General features: G+C 39.4%; 1 protein-coding gene across 9 annotated transcripts in view; it reads right to left on the bottom strand.

Annotated features, from left to right (window-relative positions):
- NEK10 (NIMA related kinase 10) overlaps positions 1-17,555 on the bottom strand; it is a 216,797-nt gene that overhangs the window by 107,622 nt on the left and 91,620 nt on the right. For all 9 annotated transcript variants that reach the window (XM_046644179.1, XM_046644190.1, XM_046644185.1 and 6 more), the window contains one exon: positions 16,260-16,335. In XM_046644179.1, the coding sequence (XP_046500135.1) occupies positions 16,260-16,335 (76 nt within the window). The remainder of the gene's footprint in view (positions 1-16,259; positions 16,336-17,555) is intronic.

The raw sequence follows: 17,555 nt of genomic DNA, 5'->3' as shown, positions 1-17,555 counted from the left end.
GGATTTCTCATATGGCTCCTTCTCCCATATCCTCTTTCTTTTTTATTCTCATTAACAGCAGGTCCAAATAGCCCACACCTGGATTATTACAAATGCCATCCTCTCTTAAGTGCTTTCCTTCATTCATTCACTGAACAAGTATTTACTGAACACCTACCATATGCCAAGTCCTCTCTTTCAGAGAGTTTTGCTATAAAAGTACAGAGAAGAGCCAGTCCTGATGGCCTAGTGGTTAAAGTTCGGTGCTCTCACCACTTCAGTGGCCTGAGTTCATTTCCCAGTTGTGGAAGCACACCACCCATCTGTCAGTTGCATGCTGTGGTGGTGGCTCACATAGAGGAACTAGAAGGACTTACAACTAGGATACACAACCATGCACTGGAGCTTTGAGGAGAAAAACAGAGAGAGAAAGAGAAAAAAAGGACAGAGAAAAGGGGGTCAGTAGTTGGAACAGAAAGAGAAGAGTAACTATTTGTTTGCTTGTTTTTTTAAGATGGGAACAAGGACAGTATGCTAATAAGTTGTTGGAATGAGCCAGTGGAGGTGGAGAAATTAATGATGCAGAATTGAGAGGAGAGAATGGCTGGAGTGGTGCCCTGGAGGAAGCTGAGACACAGAGGGAGGGTGGCCTTCTCTAGGACTGTGAAGCAGAGTCACATGAGAGCAGGACCACTACAGGGAGGCAGGAACGGGTAGGTGGGAAGACACGGAAGCACAGCCTGTGGAAGTTCTCTTCTGCGAGCTCCTACTTTCTCAGTGAAGTAGGGAGCAAGGTCCTCAGTGTAAAGGTTGAAGTTGAAAGTCCTCCCTCCATTAATCCAAACCTTACTCATAGCCAAATGAGGACGGCCTCCTCACAAGGCCTCCCCACACACTGACTTCCCGTTTCACTAATCGCTTGCAGCTGCTTCAACTACTTGTGTCCTTCACCAGGCTTGCTCTGCTATTCTCCGTCAACATAGCAGCAGAGGGGGTTCAAGATAAATACTTGATTCCATCAAAACACATATTATTTGCCATTAATTCATTAGTACAAAACTTGAAAATATATATCTCTAGATAGATGATACCCAGACCCCAGGAAAAATAATTTTACTTACATGACCAGAGCATATACAGAAAATAATGAACATCTTTTGTTAATTGCATACGAACAGAATAGGAGGAAAGGTCCTGTTAAGCAGAGAAGTGCCACAGGCTTGGCTGCTCTGCCAGTGGCCCTTGGACACTCTTGAATGTAGAACAGTGTGGCAGACAATCTGGTCAAAAACTACTTGGTCAAAAAGAATTCGAGTTAAGACCGATCTACCTGAAACTCTGATGCTGAAACATATAAAGGCATAAGAACTTCTCTCTATTCTTATTTTAATGATTAAGAAGAAATTCTGGTGAAAATGAAAATTTCTTTGAGACAATAAGAAACGGGTTACCAGTGAATATTCCCTGTCATTGGATTTTCCACATATTGATAATCATTTTGCTATAAAAAAAACTTTTTTGACTTGTTATTTCTAACTGATTTTTAGCCAATTATACATGCCCTGTGTTGTATGAATTAAGGAGATGCTGGAAATTTAATTTGGATGTCTTAAAAAAGGAGACCGGAGGAATAAATTATGACTTATCCAGATAATAGAACACAATACAGATATTAAAACTGAAGATACAGAAAAGTATTCATCAATACCAGTGTGTGTATGTATGTGTGTGTGTGTGTGTGTGTGTTTACATAGGAAAGGATTTGAAATTGGGACACCAAATCATTTTCTGTGAGCTTTTCCCCTCTCTGAGGTGGTAGGATTCTGCGTGCTCTTAAAGGGAATTTTTTCTTTATTTTCTGCAAGGAGAATATGCTACTTTTGTGATAAAGAAACAATAGAAGAAACTTTAATTGACAAGTTTTGAGCTTTTTGGGGATTGGGGGTTTTGTTGCTTTTTGTTTTGTTTATCCTTCTCATCCTTTAATTTCAAATTCACTTTTAGTTCATGATGCCTGCCAGATTTGACAATATTTTCAGATAATTCTTTTTTTAATAGGATCATAATATACATACTATTGGTAACCTAGCTTTTTACTTAAAAATATATCGTGGATATGCTTCTTGGTCAACAAATACATTACTATAGTAGCACTTACCATTATTTACCTAACCAACCAAACCAGCCCTCATTTCGCTGTACAATAGCCACAACAGCTGCAAATGAACCACGTAATAAAATATCAAGTACACAGGGGAAAAAAAGAAAAAAATCAATATAAGTAAAAATGTACGTGTGTCCAAAAACAATGTAAAAATTTCTGGAAATTAACAATAGATTCTAAAAATCAGTGATGAGAAACTTATAGTAATTTCATCACTTTGATTACATTGTCACCACAAAGAATTTGCTTTCAATCAAATTCTTTCTAAATTGCCTGAAGTCCAGCTGCATAGGGAAGCTCCGGGATTCGCGGTGAGGGTAATCACGGGGAAGGAGGCAGGCAAGGGAAGGCAGACTGGAAAATCTCCGGGGGAACATTTGAAATTTTAACTTGCTTCTTCAGTCCTGAAGTATATCAGCCCTTATATGAGAAAATACGTATATCTGAATGAAAAATGCAGCACTGAATTGCATTTTTAAAAAGGAACTTGAATTCCCATTCATCAGATGAATTCATGTGACTTTCCTAAAACGTGGGAAGGTTTTGTATAAACAGATCTTTTTGTGGAATACCTAGGAATCTGAATGAAAGGGTTAGAACTACGAAGAAAGAGGAAAGAAATTTAGAAGAAAAGACTTAAAAGAATCTTTCACTACATGGAGAATTATTAAATGGTGGATAGCGACTGACTGCTTTGCTCAGTCACTAAAATCCAAAAAGAATTTCAAGTCTAATTTCAATTAGACATAAGAAGACTTTTGGTTTTTTGGCTTTCTGGCTATAGAAATTGCCATGGGCCCAAAACAATGAAAAGAATTTATAAATCACCTTCCCTGGCGACATTTTCCCCTTTAAGCTGTCATGAAGATGGTGAAAAATGAGCAGATAAGCACTTGTTAGGTCTTAGCTTCAAGAAAGGTCATGGATTAGATGTTCTTTTTCAGGTTTCTCGAATCCTACTGCTTTACGGTCTCTTTTAAGAGGACGTAATGAGAACCAATTAACTGTAACTACAGTGAGGAGTCTGGGCAATTAAACAAATGGATTACATTCACCCAATGATTACACCATCAAATGATTATCAGGCACTGCCTACTTTGAGTCACAAACACAAATTAAATCCAGATCCAATAGCCCTGAAATTTCTCATTGTACATCAACTGTCATTTGCTTGTTTCTAATACGATTTGAAAAAGAAATAGCTGGCATATAAGTTAGCATCACACATTTTGTATTTTTATTCAAGCTAAGTATTCCCAGCTTTTAAAATTTAAGAACATTACTAAACAAAGTAATTACGGTGATTTCACAAAGAAGGATAAAGCAGTCTCTTAATTATAGTATATAATTATACAAATGTCTTTCTCTAATTATAAAGTCACATAAAAATGTGTAGTCTTGCTCCTTAACAAAAGACTGATTTTTTAAAAAGCAGTCAAGCAGCCTGCAGGTAAACTTTTGACAATCTTTATGCAAGCTAGTAGACACTCTCACGGGGTGAAGATCTCTAACTGCTTCTGATTTACAGTTAATACTATCACATCTACTGTTAAATGATCATTACATCATTAGCCTCATATTGCCATCTTATTTGCAAAGTCAGTGCAGGCAGTGGCAGCCCAGAACCACAGGGAGGCAGAAAGTCTCTTTGGGTGAAACTGAAAAAAATTCTCAACTCCATCTAACTATGAGGAAAATCTAAAAACAGCTGTCACGGACTTCTTTAGTGACTTCCAACTATCAACAGAGAAGAATATGTCCAGAAGAACTTGAGAGAAATTTAGATTTGTTGAGAGAACAGAAGAGGATCAGACGTACATCTTCTGCCTGGCTTGCACACTTTGCGGTCATGCTGCAAGTGTCTGTAATGCACCCGTCAGAGCTTTGTCCCTGGTAAGTCGAAGCAGACGCTGTACGTGCCCTGCCCGCATCCCCTCACCCTTATGTCTTGAAAGTACCCTGGCTTGAATTCCAACCATTTGCACATTTGTCTGAGGATTTTTTTTAACCCCCTGGGCCTTCTCTGCCTGCACATGACAGGCCTGAAGTGTCAGGGAATTCCTCCACCCCAGTGATGGGGAAGAGCTGATGTATAACCATCCCACGTTCTCCTTTTGGGTGAGATCTTTGAGTCATCTGTTTGAACTGGCTCCTGCAGGTTTGAGCTCCGGGAGCCCACAATGGTAACTCGCCCCAAGAAATTCTTTGTCTGCTGCCTTCCCTTCCCTGTCTCACCTCCCCACTGCCCTACCCTTGTTTCCTTGGATCCCCTCCAGAATAAACCACTTGTACTTGAATCTTTGCCTCAGGGTGAGCTTTTAGGGCAACCCAACCTAAGAGACAAGTGAAAGAAACCCAGCAAGGATGGACCAACAGAGGAATTTATTGACAGGCTTCTGTACGTGCAGGGGGAGCCAAGCGGCAGCTGGGTCTTGGGGAAAATGGAATCGAGGGGCTGGACATTGCCAGAGCGCTCTCTCTCTCTCATTCTCCCCGAGCGTTGGCCTCTTTCTCTCAGACTGACCTCCTCCATGGCCACAAACACAGCTGCCAAGCATTCCTGGGCCTTTCCCCTCCCAGCTTCATCTCTTTGCTGAGTCCCAGCTCAACATTCTCAGGAAAGAATTCTAATTGGGTCAGCTTGAATCAGGGAAACACTCCTGCTCCCGTCATTTTTGCCAACATGAGTGTGAGTGCTTGGACTGACCTACCTTCGGACAAGTGCCAAGTCTGGGCAGGCCACATATGGCCAGGGACGTAGGATTTCTAAAGCAATGGAAATTACCAACCCTCATACTTGGAGTGGAGTAGGGGAGAAGAAATGTTTTCCTAAAGAATGAGGCTGTTGTTCCCAGCATAACAACAGCTAATGTTTTTTGAATCCCTGCTATTTTCCAGATGCTTTTGCTATCCACCTACCTACCTATCTATCTATCCATCTGTTCATCCATCCATTTATCTATCTGTCTATCCACGTACCTACCTATCTATTTTTTTAATTCTCCTAACAACCCTATGAGGTAGGAACTATGATTATCACCACCCTCTGCCCCATTTCAGATATGGAAATTGAGACTCAGAAAAATTAAGTTTCTTGCCCAAAGTTGAACAGGAAGGCATAGGGCCTGAATTAAACCGAGGCAATCCAGTTCTAGAGTCTGCACTGTGTCATATTGGCTCCTGAGGGGAGGGACAGCCCTGCGGGCAAACGCACTGACATCTCATTACTTCTCTCCCTGCTGCTGTTTGGGGCACTGTTTATTAAGTTTATGGATGAAACAGGCTTTGTTATAAAAATAATAAATGAATTCAGAGGAAATAAGGTGAGGGAGCTGGGTAGACTGAGAGGCAGATGATTTACAGGGACTAGACCAGGCCTTCTCGAAACCCCAGAGCACTAAGAGGAAATTAGGCAATCTATACACATCTTCAGAACTTAACCCACCAAAGACGTGGATCCTGGAAGTATCCCTTTCTGTGAAAAAGGTTTTGAAATGGTTGAGTGTTGCCAGCGTGCATCAAAGTTACATATAGTTCACATTTTCTAATCTTTACTTTGACATTTTACTGTAGGCCATAATATTGTCACAGATTGACAGTTTATTGTTTTGTTTTTCTGTATATTTTTTTAAAAAAAACCTTCCCCAAAGGGCAGCTTCAATTTCAAAGTTTTGGATTTATAACTATTATCCTGCTATTTTAGAGAAAACAATTTCTGGTACTTCAAAAGAAGGTTTTCTTTTATTGGCATTGTGCTATTGCCTCGCCTAAGATTGTTATGGGATTCTGAAATGCCAAGATTGAAAAATTAATCATTGGAATTAAGTTTAAAAAATTAACAATAATGTAGAGTATGAACATTAGCTAAATAAGTTATGAAATAAATTGACGTAAAGAGATACACGATCGGTAAGGTCATTTGGGGCAACATTCCTAAGAACAAGACAAATTGAATGTAGCATTGCAAAATAACTAAAAGGTTTCTCTAATTCCCTTACCTCTGACATGGTAATTTGGCCTTCATATTTCCTAGTTGTTTAAATTCTCTGATTTCCCCCACTCTTTCCTTTCTCTGTTTACCCTCAACACTGTTATCTTTTCTTTCTTCCCTTCTGACCTGTTACCATTTTATCAATCAGCCAGACTCACTTCCAAGCAAGTACAGTCTAAATGTCTGAATGGGAGGAAAATATGCCACTTCGTGTAATCCTTATGTGGTACGTAGAATATGGCACGATCATTACACAGAAAAGCATAGTGTCCACTGCAGTCCACGGGCCTTTCCCTCAAGTTCTGCAGCACTGGCAGGTCCCTGTTCTACCCCTGGCTTTCTGTGCTGTTCCTGGAGACTTTCTGTGTGCACCATTGGAGGCTCATACAAGCGTCATATGGTTTTCTAATCCTTGATCCTTCTACTCTTGATTGATACTTACGTGTGTATGTATCTCTCCACCCCAAATTAAATTGAATTCTCCTTGTAGGAAAGGACTAAGTCATCTGCTCCTGACAAGTAGTGCTGGGATATCTACAGAAGGGACCGTAAAGTCATGGACATATTCACCTCTCGTGCCTTCCCTTTCTCTGGTTCCTTCTGCAGATCTTCCGAAAAACAGCACTTCCATTAAATGACTGTCAGGCTGAGAGATACTCAGTGGCTCTATAATGCCAAGAGGAAAATTCCAGGTCTGCCACTATCTCAACATAAATCCCAACCCAGCCAAACTGTAGCTCCTGCTCTCCTCTAAATATGCTGGGTATATTCAGAGTTGAACTGAAAGAAAATTTCATTTTCACAATGCAAAAGTCAGTCTGGAGACATACCAGTGCTGGAGGCACAGAGAAATAAAACACCTATTGTAGGAGGCAACAAAGCCCTCGAGGACACCACAGCAGATGGGCCCTATTCTACTAGTGCCCCGTCCATGGGTGTGCTGGGCCGAACCCTGGACTTACTCAGCGTGTCAGTTATCAATTTAATGCCTCCTAGCTCCCAAAGCACCCTTCAGTAAGACAGAATTCCTTTAAGTAGTTCTCCTTTAAAGTGAGCATCATGTTAAGCTTTCTCTGTAGATGGTGCTAGAGGGACACTGCAGGAGGAAGAGGCTTCCTGCACTTTCTGGCATGGGCCAGGGGTACGCAGTATAGGCAGAAGACTATCCAGTAGAGCCTGCCCCAGCCACAGGCCTGGAACACTGTCCCTCTGCAACACTGCAGCCTCAGGCTGCTGATCACCTTTCTGCAGCCCCCTCAACACAGAAACCAGAGCCCCCACACAGGCTGCACCCTCTGAAGCACCGCTTGTGCAGTGCCTGGACTCACTCCAACCCTGTGGCCCTTGAACCCTAAAGGCATTCTACCCCCATGGAAGCCAAACTCCTGCTATGGTGCCTAGCAGCCTCGTGTCAGCACATGCAGAGTAGGTCACAATAATGGCTGCTGCCAGTGTCTCAGTCTCTGGGGAGTGGGCCCAGATGCCTCCTGGCTCTCCAGGATGCATTCCGAGCTTAGTAAGTATAGATGCCCACTCCATGGGGTGCTGATCCCCTGCTCCTCAACCTGTACTGCAGAGGGTTGCTTCCTGCTTGCCTAGCAGCTCCAGACGAGCTCCAGCCTGGCCCATCCAGCCTACTTCTCTGCTGTCCAGTGGGCTGAACCTTACCTCTTCCAAGTCTGGCCTTCCTTGGATGCTCTCCCTCAGCCTGGAGATACCACACAGAGTTTCCTTATATCCTATAGCTACTGTTTTATTATAGCTACTCATTCTTTATTAAACTTGCCCCATTTCACCCACTGTGTCATTTCTATCTCCTGATTGGATCCAGGTTGCCACACTTCATTCTGAGCAGATTTGGGGCTGAAGTGCCAACTGGTAGTGTTTCAAATAGAGTATTTTTTTGTATCATAGCTCTTAACTCCAGGAGCCACTTCAGAGATTATGCTTATTTTTGACTGAACTACATTTGCTCCATTTTGGTTACATCTTCAATGCTACATTTTGGTTCACTGAATATGGCCACAAATTCTGTGTACCTCCTTCCACCTAAAAGCAAATGTACTTCTTGGCCCATCCCTTGAATTTGGAGTGGCCTGAACTTGTTTTGACCAATAGAATGTGGCAGGAGGGATGTTAAATATCGTCCAAGGCTAGCCCTTAAGAGACCTTGCAGCTTCCACTTTTGCCTTCTTGGAATGCTGCTCCAAAACAGTCGTGTAAAGCAAAGGCTACCTGGAGGAGATCCAAGGAGCCCTAGCCAAGAGTCAACACCCACTGCCAGATACATGAGGCCATCCTGGACCTTCCAGTTGAGCCAATAATTCAGCTGAATGCATCCATATGAATGAGCCCAGAGGAACCAATAGAGAAACTGCCTAGCAAACCCACACAAACTCTTATTAAGTAACTAAATTTCAGGATAATTTTCTCTGTTACAATAGATAACCAAAATATATATATACTCAACATCAAATAATTCTTCTAATTTCTTAATTATTCAATAAATTAATTTGTGTTAAGTACAGGAGGGTATTTCTTTTGGTCAAACCATCCCCCTCAGAAAAATATGTTAAAGTAAGACATCTGATCATCCTGTATTCACTCTCACATCTCCTTCTAATAGGAAATGTGGAATATTCCATATAACAACTTGGATAACAGATATTTTAAATGACAAACTATACAAATAACTAGAATAAACATAGAGAAAGAAATCCATTGTTTACAGACCCATGTTTACTTGTAAAAATAAAGACTAAAGGGGCCAGCCCTGTGGCCTAGTGATTAAGTTCAGCATGCTCGCTTCAGCGGCCCGGCTTCAGGTCCCGGGCATGGACCTATACCACTTGTCAGTGGCCATGCTGTGGTGGTGACCCACATACAAAATAGAGGAAGATTGGCACTGGTGTCAGCTCAGGGCAAATCTTCCAAGCAAAAAAAGGAATATTGGCAATGGATGTTAGCTCAGGGTGAATCTTCCTCAGCAAAATAATAATAATAGTAATAAAATTACAAGTAAATAAATAAAGTCTAAAAAGGTAAGGAAAAAAGATGTAGAAACTGAAGATAAGTGATTTGGAATTACCTGTTGTTTATAAAGACGGGATGGCTTCCACTGACAAAATCAGTCTCAGAGAGCTCCTTCTTTTGCTTTTTGTGCTAGTGGGGCGTTTAGAACAAATCAGACTTTGAAAAATCCATAATGTACATGGCACCATACATCTATATTCAGACTTGGCTAATCCAAGTGTTTAACATTGCCAGAGACACACAAAATGAAAACTAGAGTATCCTAATTATATTCTATAATGCGCCTTTTTTTTTTTCCAATCCATACACTTCCTGTGGTGTTAGCAGATTCAAAGACACTACAACATCAAAAGTATGTGAAGCTGTAAGTGTTCCTAGCTTGGAATTTTTCTTTTCTTTCCAGAAACTCTCTAACTTTTCATTTTGAATTCAGAAAGTGTCTCTGGACATTATTAAGTCTGCTTTAGTATTTAAAGCATCTAAAATTTTTAAAAAGTGTTGGATAATGAGAAAACGACCGTGAAATTTAGGAAAATTTAAAACAAGAATTTTTAATTAAATAAAAGTAAAACTTGACAAATAATAAATGTATAATAAGGACTATCTGGAATAGATACATTCTGAAGAGCAAATCACAACATCCCTGAAGCAGACATCAATCACAGTGCAGTATTTCCGATTCTTGACACATAAGTTCAGTCTACCAATGATTTACTACTCAATTAGCAGGCAGCAGAGCAGAGTGGTTAAGAACACACAGTCCTGGAGTCTGGATTTGAATCCAAGCTCCTCCACTTCCTAGCTGAGTGATTTTGGCCAAGATCACCTAACCTCCCTAATGACTACTTAAGATAGTCACACCCATCTAAAAGGAGGTTGCAGGATTAAATGGCTCAATATTTATAGAGCACTTAGAACAGTGCCTGCTACTTAGTGAACTCTATCCAAGTGTTTGATAAATAAAAATACGTGGTTAGCAACACAATGCTAGACATTATGGGGTAGAGCATCATTAATATATACTCTCTGGTAGTTTCTATTTAGGAGCTTCTATTTAAATTCATAGACGATGGGATCTATTCCATTGAGTCTTTAAGATGTATTTAGAGTTCAATTTGTGCAATTAAATCTTGAGTTCACTCAAAATCCCCTCCTACCTCACCTCAGCTGATGACGTAATAAAACAATTCTTGTGTAAGCCTTGTGTGTTTACAGAGCCTCAGGGGGCTGGGCGCAGAGAGGGATGCTAGTATTTAGGTAAATCGTATCTTGCCGGGCCATGGAGAAGCCATAAATAGAAGCAATTTCAGGCAAAAGCACCTTCCTGTCCCACCTGTTCAAGGCATCACTATGGAAAGTTCTGGTCCTTTAGGTTCCCCGTCTTAGCACGCCAAGAGTATCTTCCTTCCTTTGCACACTCCTCAGCTGCTTGGGCCCGGCTGCTAGAAAAATCGTACCCTACTAGTGACAAAAACAGCCATCCAGGGAGCAAATATAGAGAGAGGGAGGGAGAAGGAGCTATAAACAAGAACAGCAGAAGGAACTCTTCTCTCTTGAGACTATTAAGAAGTGACTCTGATTCTTAGACACAATACAATTTATAGATTCAAATGAGCACTATCCTTTCAAACTTTAGACTAACAGCAAATAACAACCACTATTATCTAATGAATGCTTACCATATGCCAGCCAGGCACTGTTCCACACACTTGACACACATTACCTCGCTTAGTCTCACAACAATCCTAGGCGGGGAGCACTATTAATATCTCCAGATTACCACTGAGGGAACTGAGGCACAGAGAAGTTCAATATTTATAACTCTCAACAGTAGACCTAGGACCTAAACCCAGATAGTCTGATTCCAGAGCCTGTGCTCTCAATAATGACCCTACAAACCTGCCTGTCAATATTACCTTCCTTTCCCAATTATACTCTTATTTTTGAAAATTCCTCTTTATCAGTTTCCTTCAGGGCCAGACTATCAGTCACAGAAGAATACTTGTCTCAGTAACTTATAATCGTTCCACATTTTATTTTTAAAAAATGACAGCATCCTACTTGATCCTATCATTCACTGTTCCGGTAACTAAGGAAGATATAAAGATAAAGCAAATAAATGGAAAAAAAATAAAACAGATCCTGGCACCAAGGTGCTTACTGTTTCAAACTATAAACATTCACTCCAGGCTTCACTGAGGCAAAAGTCAGAAAAGTTCAAAGATATATTAGTGCTTGTAAGAATGATAGACATGCGAGTGGATTTTTAATCACATTAAAACACAGAATGTGGTATATATATGCAATGGAATATTATTCAGCCATAAAAAAGAAGGAAATCCTGGCACTTGTAACAAAATGGATGAACATGGAGGACATTCTGCTGAGTGAAATAAAGCAGACAGAGAAGGACCGAAAAAAAAAGAAAACGTAGAGTAGAACGGAAACAGAGAGCAGAATGGTGGTTACCAGGGGCTGGAGGGGGGAAATGGGGAAGATGTTGGTCAGAATACTCAATTTCAGAGATAAGAAGAAGTTCTGAGGATTTAATGTACAGCATGGTAACTATAGTGAATAATATAGTCATGTATACTTAAAAGTTGCTGAAAGTAGATCTTAAGCATTCTTACAACAACAACAACAACAAAAGAGTTAAGCATGTGAGGTGATGGGTGTTTTAACTATCTTGATCTTGGTAATCATCCCACGATGTATATACCTATCAAATCATCATGTTGCAGACTTTAAATATATACAACTATATTTGTCAATTATTCTCATTTGCTCCTCAATAAAGTTTTAAAAAAGACATTTTCAGACAAATGAATAAGAAAACCAGAATGACTTGTTTTCATGTTAATAACTCAAACTATTTATTAGGATTCTGGCTGTCTGGTCCTCTAGGTCTTGGGGCAACAACAGCGAACAAAACAGACAACAGCCCTACTCTTGTGGAGTTTATGTTTTAGTGGGAGAGACACATGATAAACCAATTAGAATACAACATAATGTCAGATAAAAGCAAGTGCTATGAAAAAACAAAGCAAGGTAAAGGGATAGTGTCTGAAGGAGGCTGCTATTTGGGGCAGGTGATCAGGAAAATGTCTCTACAGAAGCAACATTTATGCAGAGACCAGAAGGAAGGAAGCAAGTCCACTCTGCGGCTCTTTGGAAGGAGAGCATTCCATGTAGGGGCATTTTGGAGATCTGAAGGAACCGCAGAATGGGAGAGCGATAGGGGATGAAAACTTTGTTACAGCAGAAAGGAGGCATTTTCTTTATAGGACACCATTTCAGGTACTGTTCATGATCATGCAAGTATTGGATCACTCATACAGTAAATAGTTCTGGTGAGTCTATATGATACCAGATTCTGGGCTCAGTGCTGGAGACAGTGGTGTACGAATGCTATCACAAAATAAATGAAAAACTCAACTTTGTGAAGGAAAAGGGAATAGAGTGTGTGTAAACCAGGGGAAACATGACCTCTATCTAGGGAGTTTTGCCTGAGGAGGCTACATTCCAGCTGAGGGGTGAGGAATGAGTAAGAGTTAAACAGATGACAAGTGGAAAAAGTATTCCAGACAAAGGGAGCCCATGTGCAAAAGCCCTGTGGTGAGAGGGAGCACAGATGAAACAGCCAGGAACTGCTAGAGTGAAGTCTGGATTGAGGTAAAGCTGGATGACTTGGCAGAGGCTAAACCATGCAAGGTTGTATGCTTGTAGCCATATTGAGGACTTGGTCTTTACATTGTGAGCAATTAGAAGCTACCAAAGTGTCTTAAGCCATTTAAGAGTTTGAGAGTTTTGAGTGTATCACAGCTTTCTTAAGAACTAAGAGGTACATACAGTCAATAGTCGGGCATGCCTCACTTTGTCTCTGCTTGTCCGGTTTGACCTATAGGTTTATTTGGATCCTTGCAATGAAAACTTCACCAGCTTTTCTTTTAATTATCTAATGTCATAATATGAATGGAATTACACTAAACAATAATGTCTCAAAGAATTCCCATTCCAGGATTAGACAAAGTTTCCAATTTTCATTAAATCATACTTACCTATTATCCAGAAATCTCCAATATATGTTCCCTAAGGAAGTAGCCTAAAGTGTTTCTCAGAGCTTCAAACTCAAAAACCTGCAGTGAAAATGCAGTTAAAGATGGTGTGCAGTTTTGAACTCAGGAATTGGAGTAAGACATAGAGATAAAAAATCGAACCAAGGATCGTATTTGGAGATTGTTTTCCCTGAGAAGGATAACAAAGACCTGCCTGATAATGACTCAAATCAGATGAAGAAAAGGAACTTTTATTGACCTTCCGTTCTAGTACAATCAGTCCAGCGACGTGCCCCCAAACCATTTATCAGGCAGCTGAGATACAGATTAAAGAATGCTCTGAGTCACTTTCTACAAGAGTTGATAAAGAGAACTTTCTTCCACTAAATAAGTTAATAGCTGAGGAGGCAAAGGAAAGAGCAAAATGGCATGGGAACATCAAACTCATCAAACTCTGGGGACCATGGAGGGCAGACACAGGCACCCCAGGTTCATATAATGGGCTCAGAGAAGATCAGAAGGATTACACAAATTTGAAGGGAAATACCCTGGGGATGTCTAAAGGGACAATTCAAGAAAAGGCATGAAGGTGTGAGACTCAAAGCAGGGACTAGGAAAGATAGCTGTCCAATTGGACAAAAAAATTTATTTTTGTCCAATTCACAAACTCAGAAAAAACCCCAAAATAAGGATATAGAAAATTCAAAAGGAACTGGACAAGTCAAAAAATTTATTAGGAAATGTCTTAAATTTGGAACAATGAGAACTTGAGAGATTATTTAGTCAACGATGTCAAGACCCTGGCCAGGTCCCCTCCTACTGACATTTCCAGTGCAAGTCCTTGGCATCATATTGTAAGCCATGTCCCGTGACTTTCTGCCCAAGGGCCTTCTCCCAGCCCACCCCAGGCAGCCCAGAAGTGCCTGGGAGTTCACTCCAGGAGCAGCTCTCAGCCAATCACAAGTGTTCTCACTTGAGATTGGGGGGAAAAAAACAAAACTAAAAACCTCCAACCTTCATTTGGCATATAGGACAACACTGAAACATCTCCTGCACTATATCCCAGATGATAATCTATGAATCTGATCATTAATGTTCCCTATACTGGCTGCTTTCCCTTCTCTGTCTCATTTCTCCACTCCCCTATCAGTGTTTCCTGAGACCACCTCCCAAATAAACTCTGTCACTTGAATCCTTGTCTTTGGGTCTTCTTCTAGAGAATCCCAATGTAAGAAAGTAACGGAATGTAATTTAGGACTGGGTTCTCTTAATTCCATGCTAAGCTGAAGGCATCAAAAACTAAGAAGATGGCTCATGGATATAAGTTCACAGCAAAACCCATGACACAAGGGGCATTTCTAACAACTAGGGGAGATGGGAGAAGTGAGTAGAAAGGAATTTTTTTAAAAGCAATTTAAAAGAACAAAGGGCTTGATAGAAAGATGAGTGGTAATAAGACATACTGTACATCTTATTACAACAACCATGATTTACCTAAATGAAATAATAGCTTAAATATATCAGGAGGTTCAGCTTTCCTAACTCTTCAGCTAATTTAAAAATTAAAGGAAAACATAAATCCGTCTTTGGGCTAATAAAACAAAAGTTATCATATTTTAGATTTCTTCCTACATACTTCATAGATTCTCTGAACCCACCCTCCCACACACAAAAAAAGTTAATAATATCATATTAGCAATTCTAAACTTAATTCACAGGGCTTGATAGAAAGATGAGTGGTAATAACACTGCTCATATCAAGGATAACCAACTGAAATTTGAGTTCCTATTTTATTTGTTCTGTAACTTTGTTTGACAGTCAAATCTGTTCACAAATATATGATTAACTTAATACTTTTGTTATTAAACTTCCATTATTTCTGAAAAAGAGTGCAAAGTGAAACAAAAGAAAATTATTCTTCCAGCAGCAAGAAATGGGTGGGTCAGCCTTATTGTTAAGAGATTAAATGTATAGATAAACTTGCAGCTTTCAAGGTTCAATATTATCCTGGCCACCAATTTCTGCATCTTCTCATGAAACTAGTTTCAAGAAAAAAGATGTGAGGAATTTCCAGTAAAATAATTGAAAATTCACCCTCCAAAAACACTTCTCTGAACATTTTTGCATGAAAGGGATTTTTAAAATGAGGCTGTTATTTACAGATAATTTCCACCCTCCCCCAAGAAGAGTCATTCTGAATTCTATCCCTAGGCCCCAACTGCACAACAATAGACTAGATTGAAAAAGAAGAGGGAAGTGTCTTGATTGCCTGACCTTTCATGAACGAGATTTCATAAGTTTCCCTGAAATCTGCTATGTCTGACTACCACATCTGTTTGCTAATTTCAACAGATTTAGACAAGTGATATGTGATCAGCAAAAGAAGACTCTCACTTCAAAACAATTAATGGATTACAAAAGAAACCCTCCAAGTATGCTAAAGAAGTTACAAGTGTCTCAATTCATCAAAATAGAAATACTCGTTTATCCAAGAAGCAACCAACCTTGGAAACATATGTCTAAGTACATATGTCATCACTTATTCATTCAAGCAATAAAATTTATTCAGCACCTATTATTTGCCAGGTACTGGGATAAATATTGGGACACAAAACCCCTCCCTCTGCACTTGAGTGTCTATAGGCGGAAAGAGAGAAAAAGAGTCATATACGCAATAGGTACAATAAAATGTTACAAGTGTCATGTTGGGTAGCAAGTCTACTAGTTCATTCACAGATTCATTCAACAATCATTGCACACCTGCTATGTGCTAAGGATCATTCAATGTATAAGTAAGAAAAGTATTCCTCATGAGGGGCAGAGTTACCTTGGAGAAAAGATAATTTGTTTTTACTGTCATTTTAAACACACATATTGATGTATAATTCTGTACATGTGTATTACTCGGGTAATTGAGGAAAACATTAAATAAGCTTCTTTTTCCAAAATTGTCTTTCCTTTGCAAGCCAAGAAAAGAAATCAAAGCCCAAACCAGTTAACTATGATGGTTGCGAGCCATAAAATAGTTGTCCTTACCAGGAATACAGGATTGTTCCAACAACAGATGTGAGTTTACTGTTTTCTTGTTTTTGCTTTGCGAGGCCAAAGTCAGCTGCAATTCACAAAACAAAGCAACCTTAGTATACTTTCCAGAACTAACATGGTTCCTTAAACTTTTGACATTCTGCACAATAACCATTCCAGTTCACAATAGAAAGCTTTTCTTTTTTTCACTCTCTTGTCAAAATGCGCCATGTGCCAATCTTTCACACCACTCCCAGCCTTAATGCATGGCCTACATATAATATGCCATTATGCTATATATTTTAACATAATGAGGTTTACCATTTAAAAAAACTAGCATAAGTCTTGCTGACTGAAATATAGGGCAAAGTGCTTATTGAACTTGTGATTCCACCTTTTAGGTTATCTTTCATAATTTCAAATTAATAGAATGAATCTAACATTTTGACATACGGCAGTCATAACCTCATATGGCCAAAAAAATAAAAATTAAAAATAAGGTAAGCCTGAATAACCATCACCATGAAGATCTGAAAACTTAGAATTAAATGGCATTTATTTGTACTAAATCACAGTACATATGATATTTAGAATCATCTCAGAATATTTACATATTGACAAAAGGATTCTGATTTTTAATTTAGAACACCAAAACTTATATTTAATATTAGCACTAGCTGTACTTTTCAAATCACCTACAGATGCTACTCTTTTTTAAACTGCTCAACAACTTAGGTCAAAGTGGTAGGAACAGATATTCTCACATCCTCATTGTACAGATGTATCAACATTTCAGGAGATTTAATTGCCCGGATTACACAAAAAGACAGTCCTGGGCCAGGGCAAGAATTCAAGCTGCTATTCCTAATAAGTTTTGAAGCTCAGAGCGTCACTTCGTAAAGTGCACCAAATGCTTATGGAATTTCACTGCAACAAACTTTAATAGAGCATTTGATTATTTATTTATACTAAAATGTCTCTCAGGTTGAAAATATTCCAAGGTAGTTTGACTTCAAAATAATAAGAATTCACAATTTTAATAACAATATTCATTTACTGAATAACAACTTTGAACTAGCACAAATTTAGCTGCTTACATGAATTGCCTAATTTAATACTCATAGCAATCCTGGAAAAATAGGTATTACTATAGTTAGTGCAGCTTAGTGTTTAAAACCAAGGACTCTGGGACCAAAGAGCCTCAATTCAAATCCTGGCTCCATCATGTGCTACCAGAGTAACCCTTGGAAAGTTATTTAATCTCCCTTTGTAGCAGTTTTCTTACCTGTAAAATAAAGATTATGGTAG

Source organism: Equus quagga, chromosome 1 (assembly GCF_021613505.1).
Source record: "Equus quagga isolate Etosha38 chromosome 1, UCLA_HA_Equagga_1.0, whole genome shotgun sequence".
In the NCBI taxonomy this organism is placed as follows: domain Eukaryota; kingdom Metazoa; phylum Chordata; class Mammalia; order Perissodactyla; family Equidae; genus Equus; species Equus quagga.
This window is presented reverse-complemented; position numbering and strand designations above follow the sequence as displayed.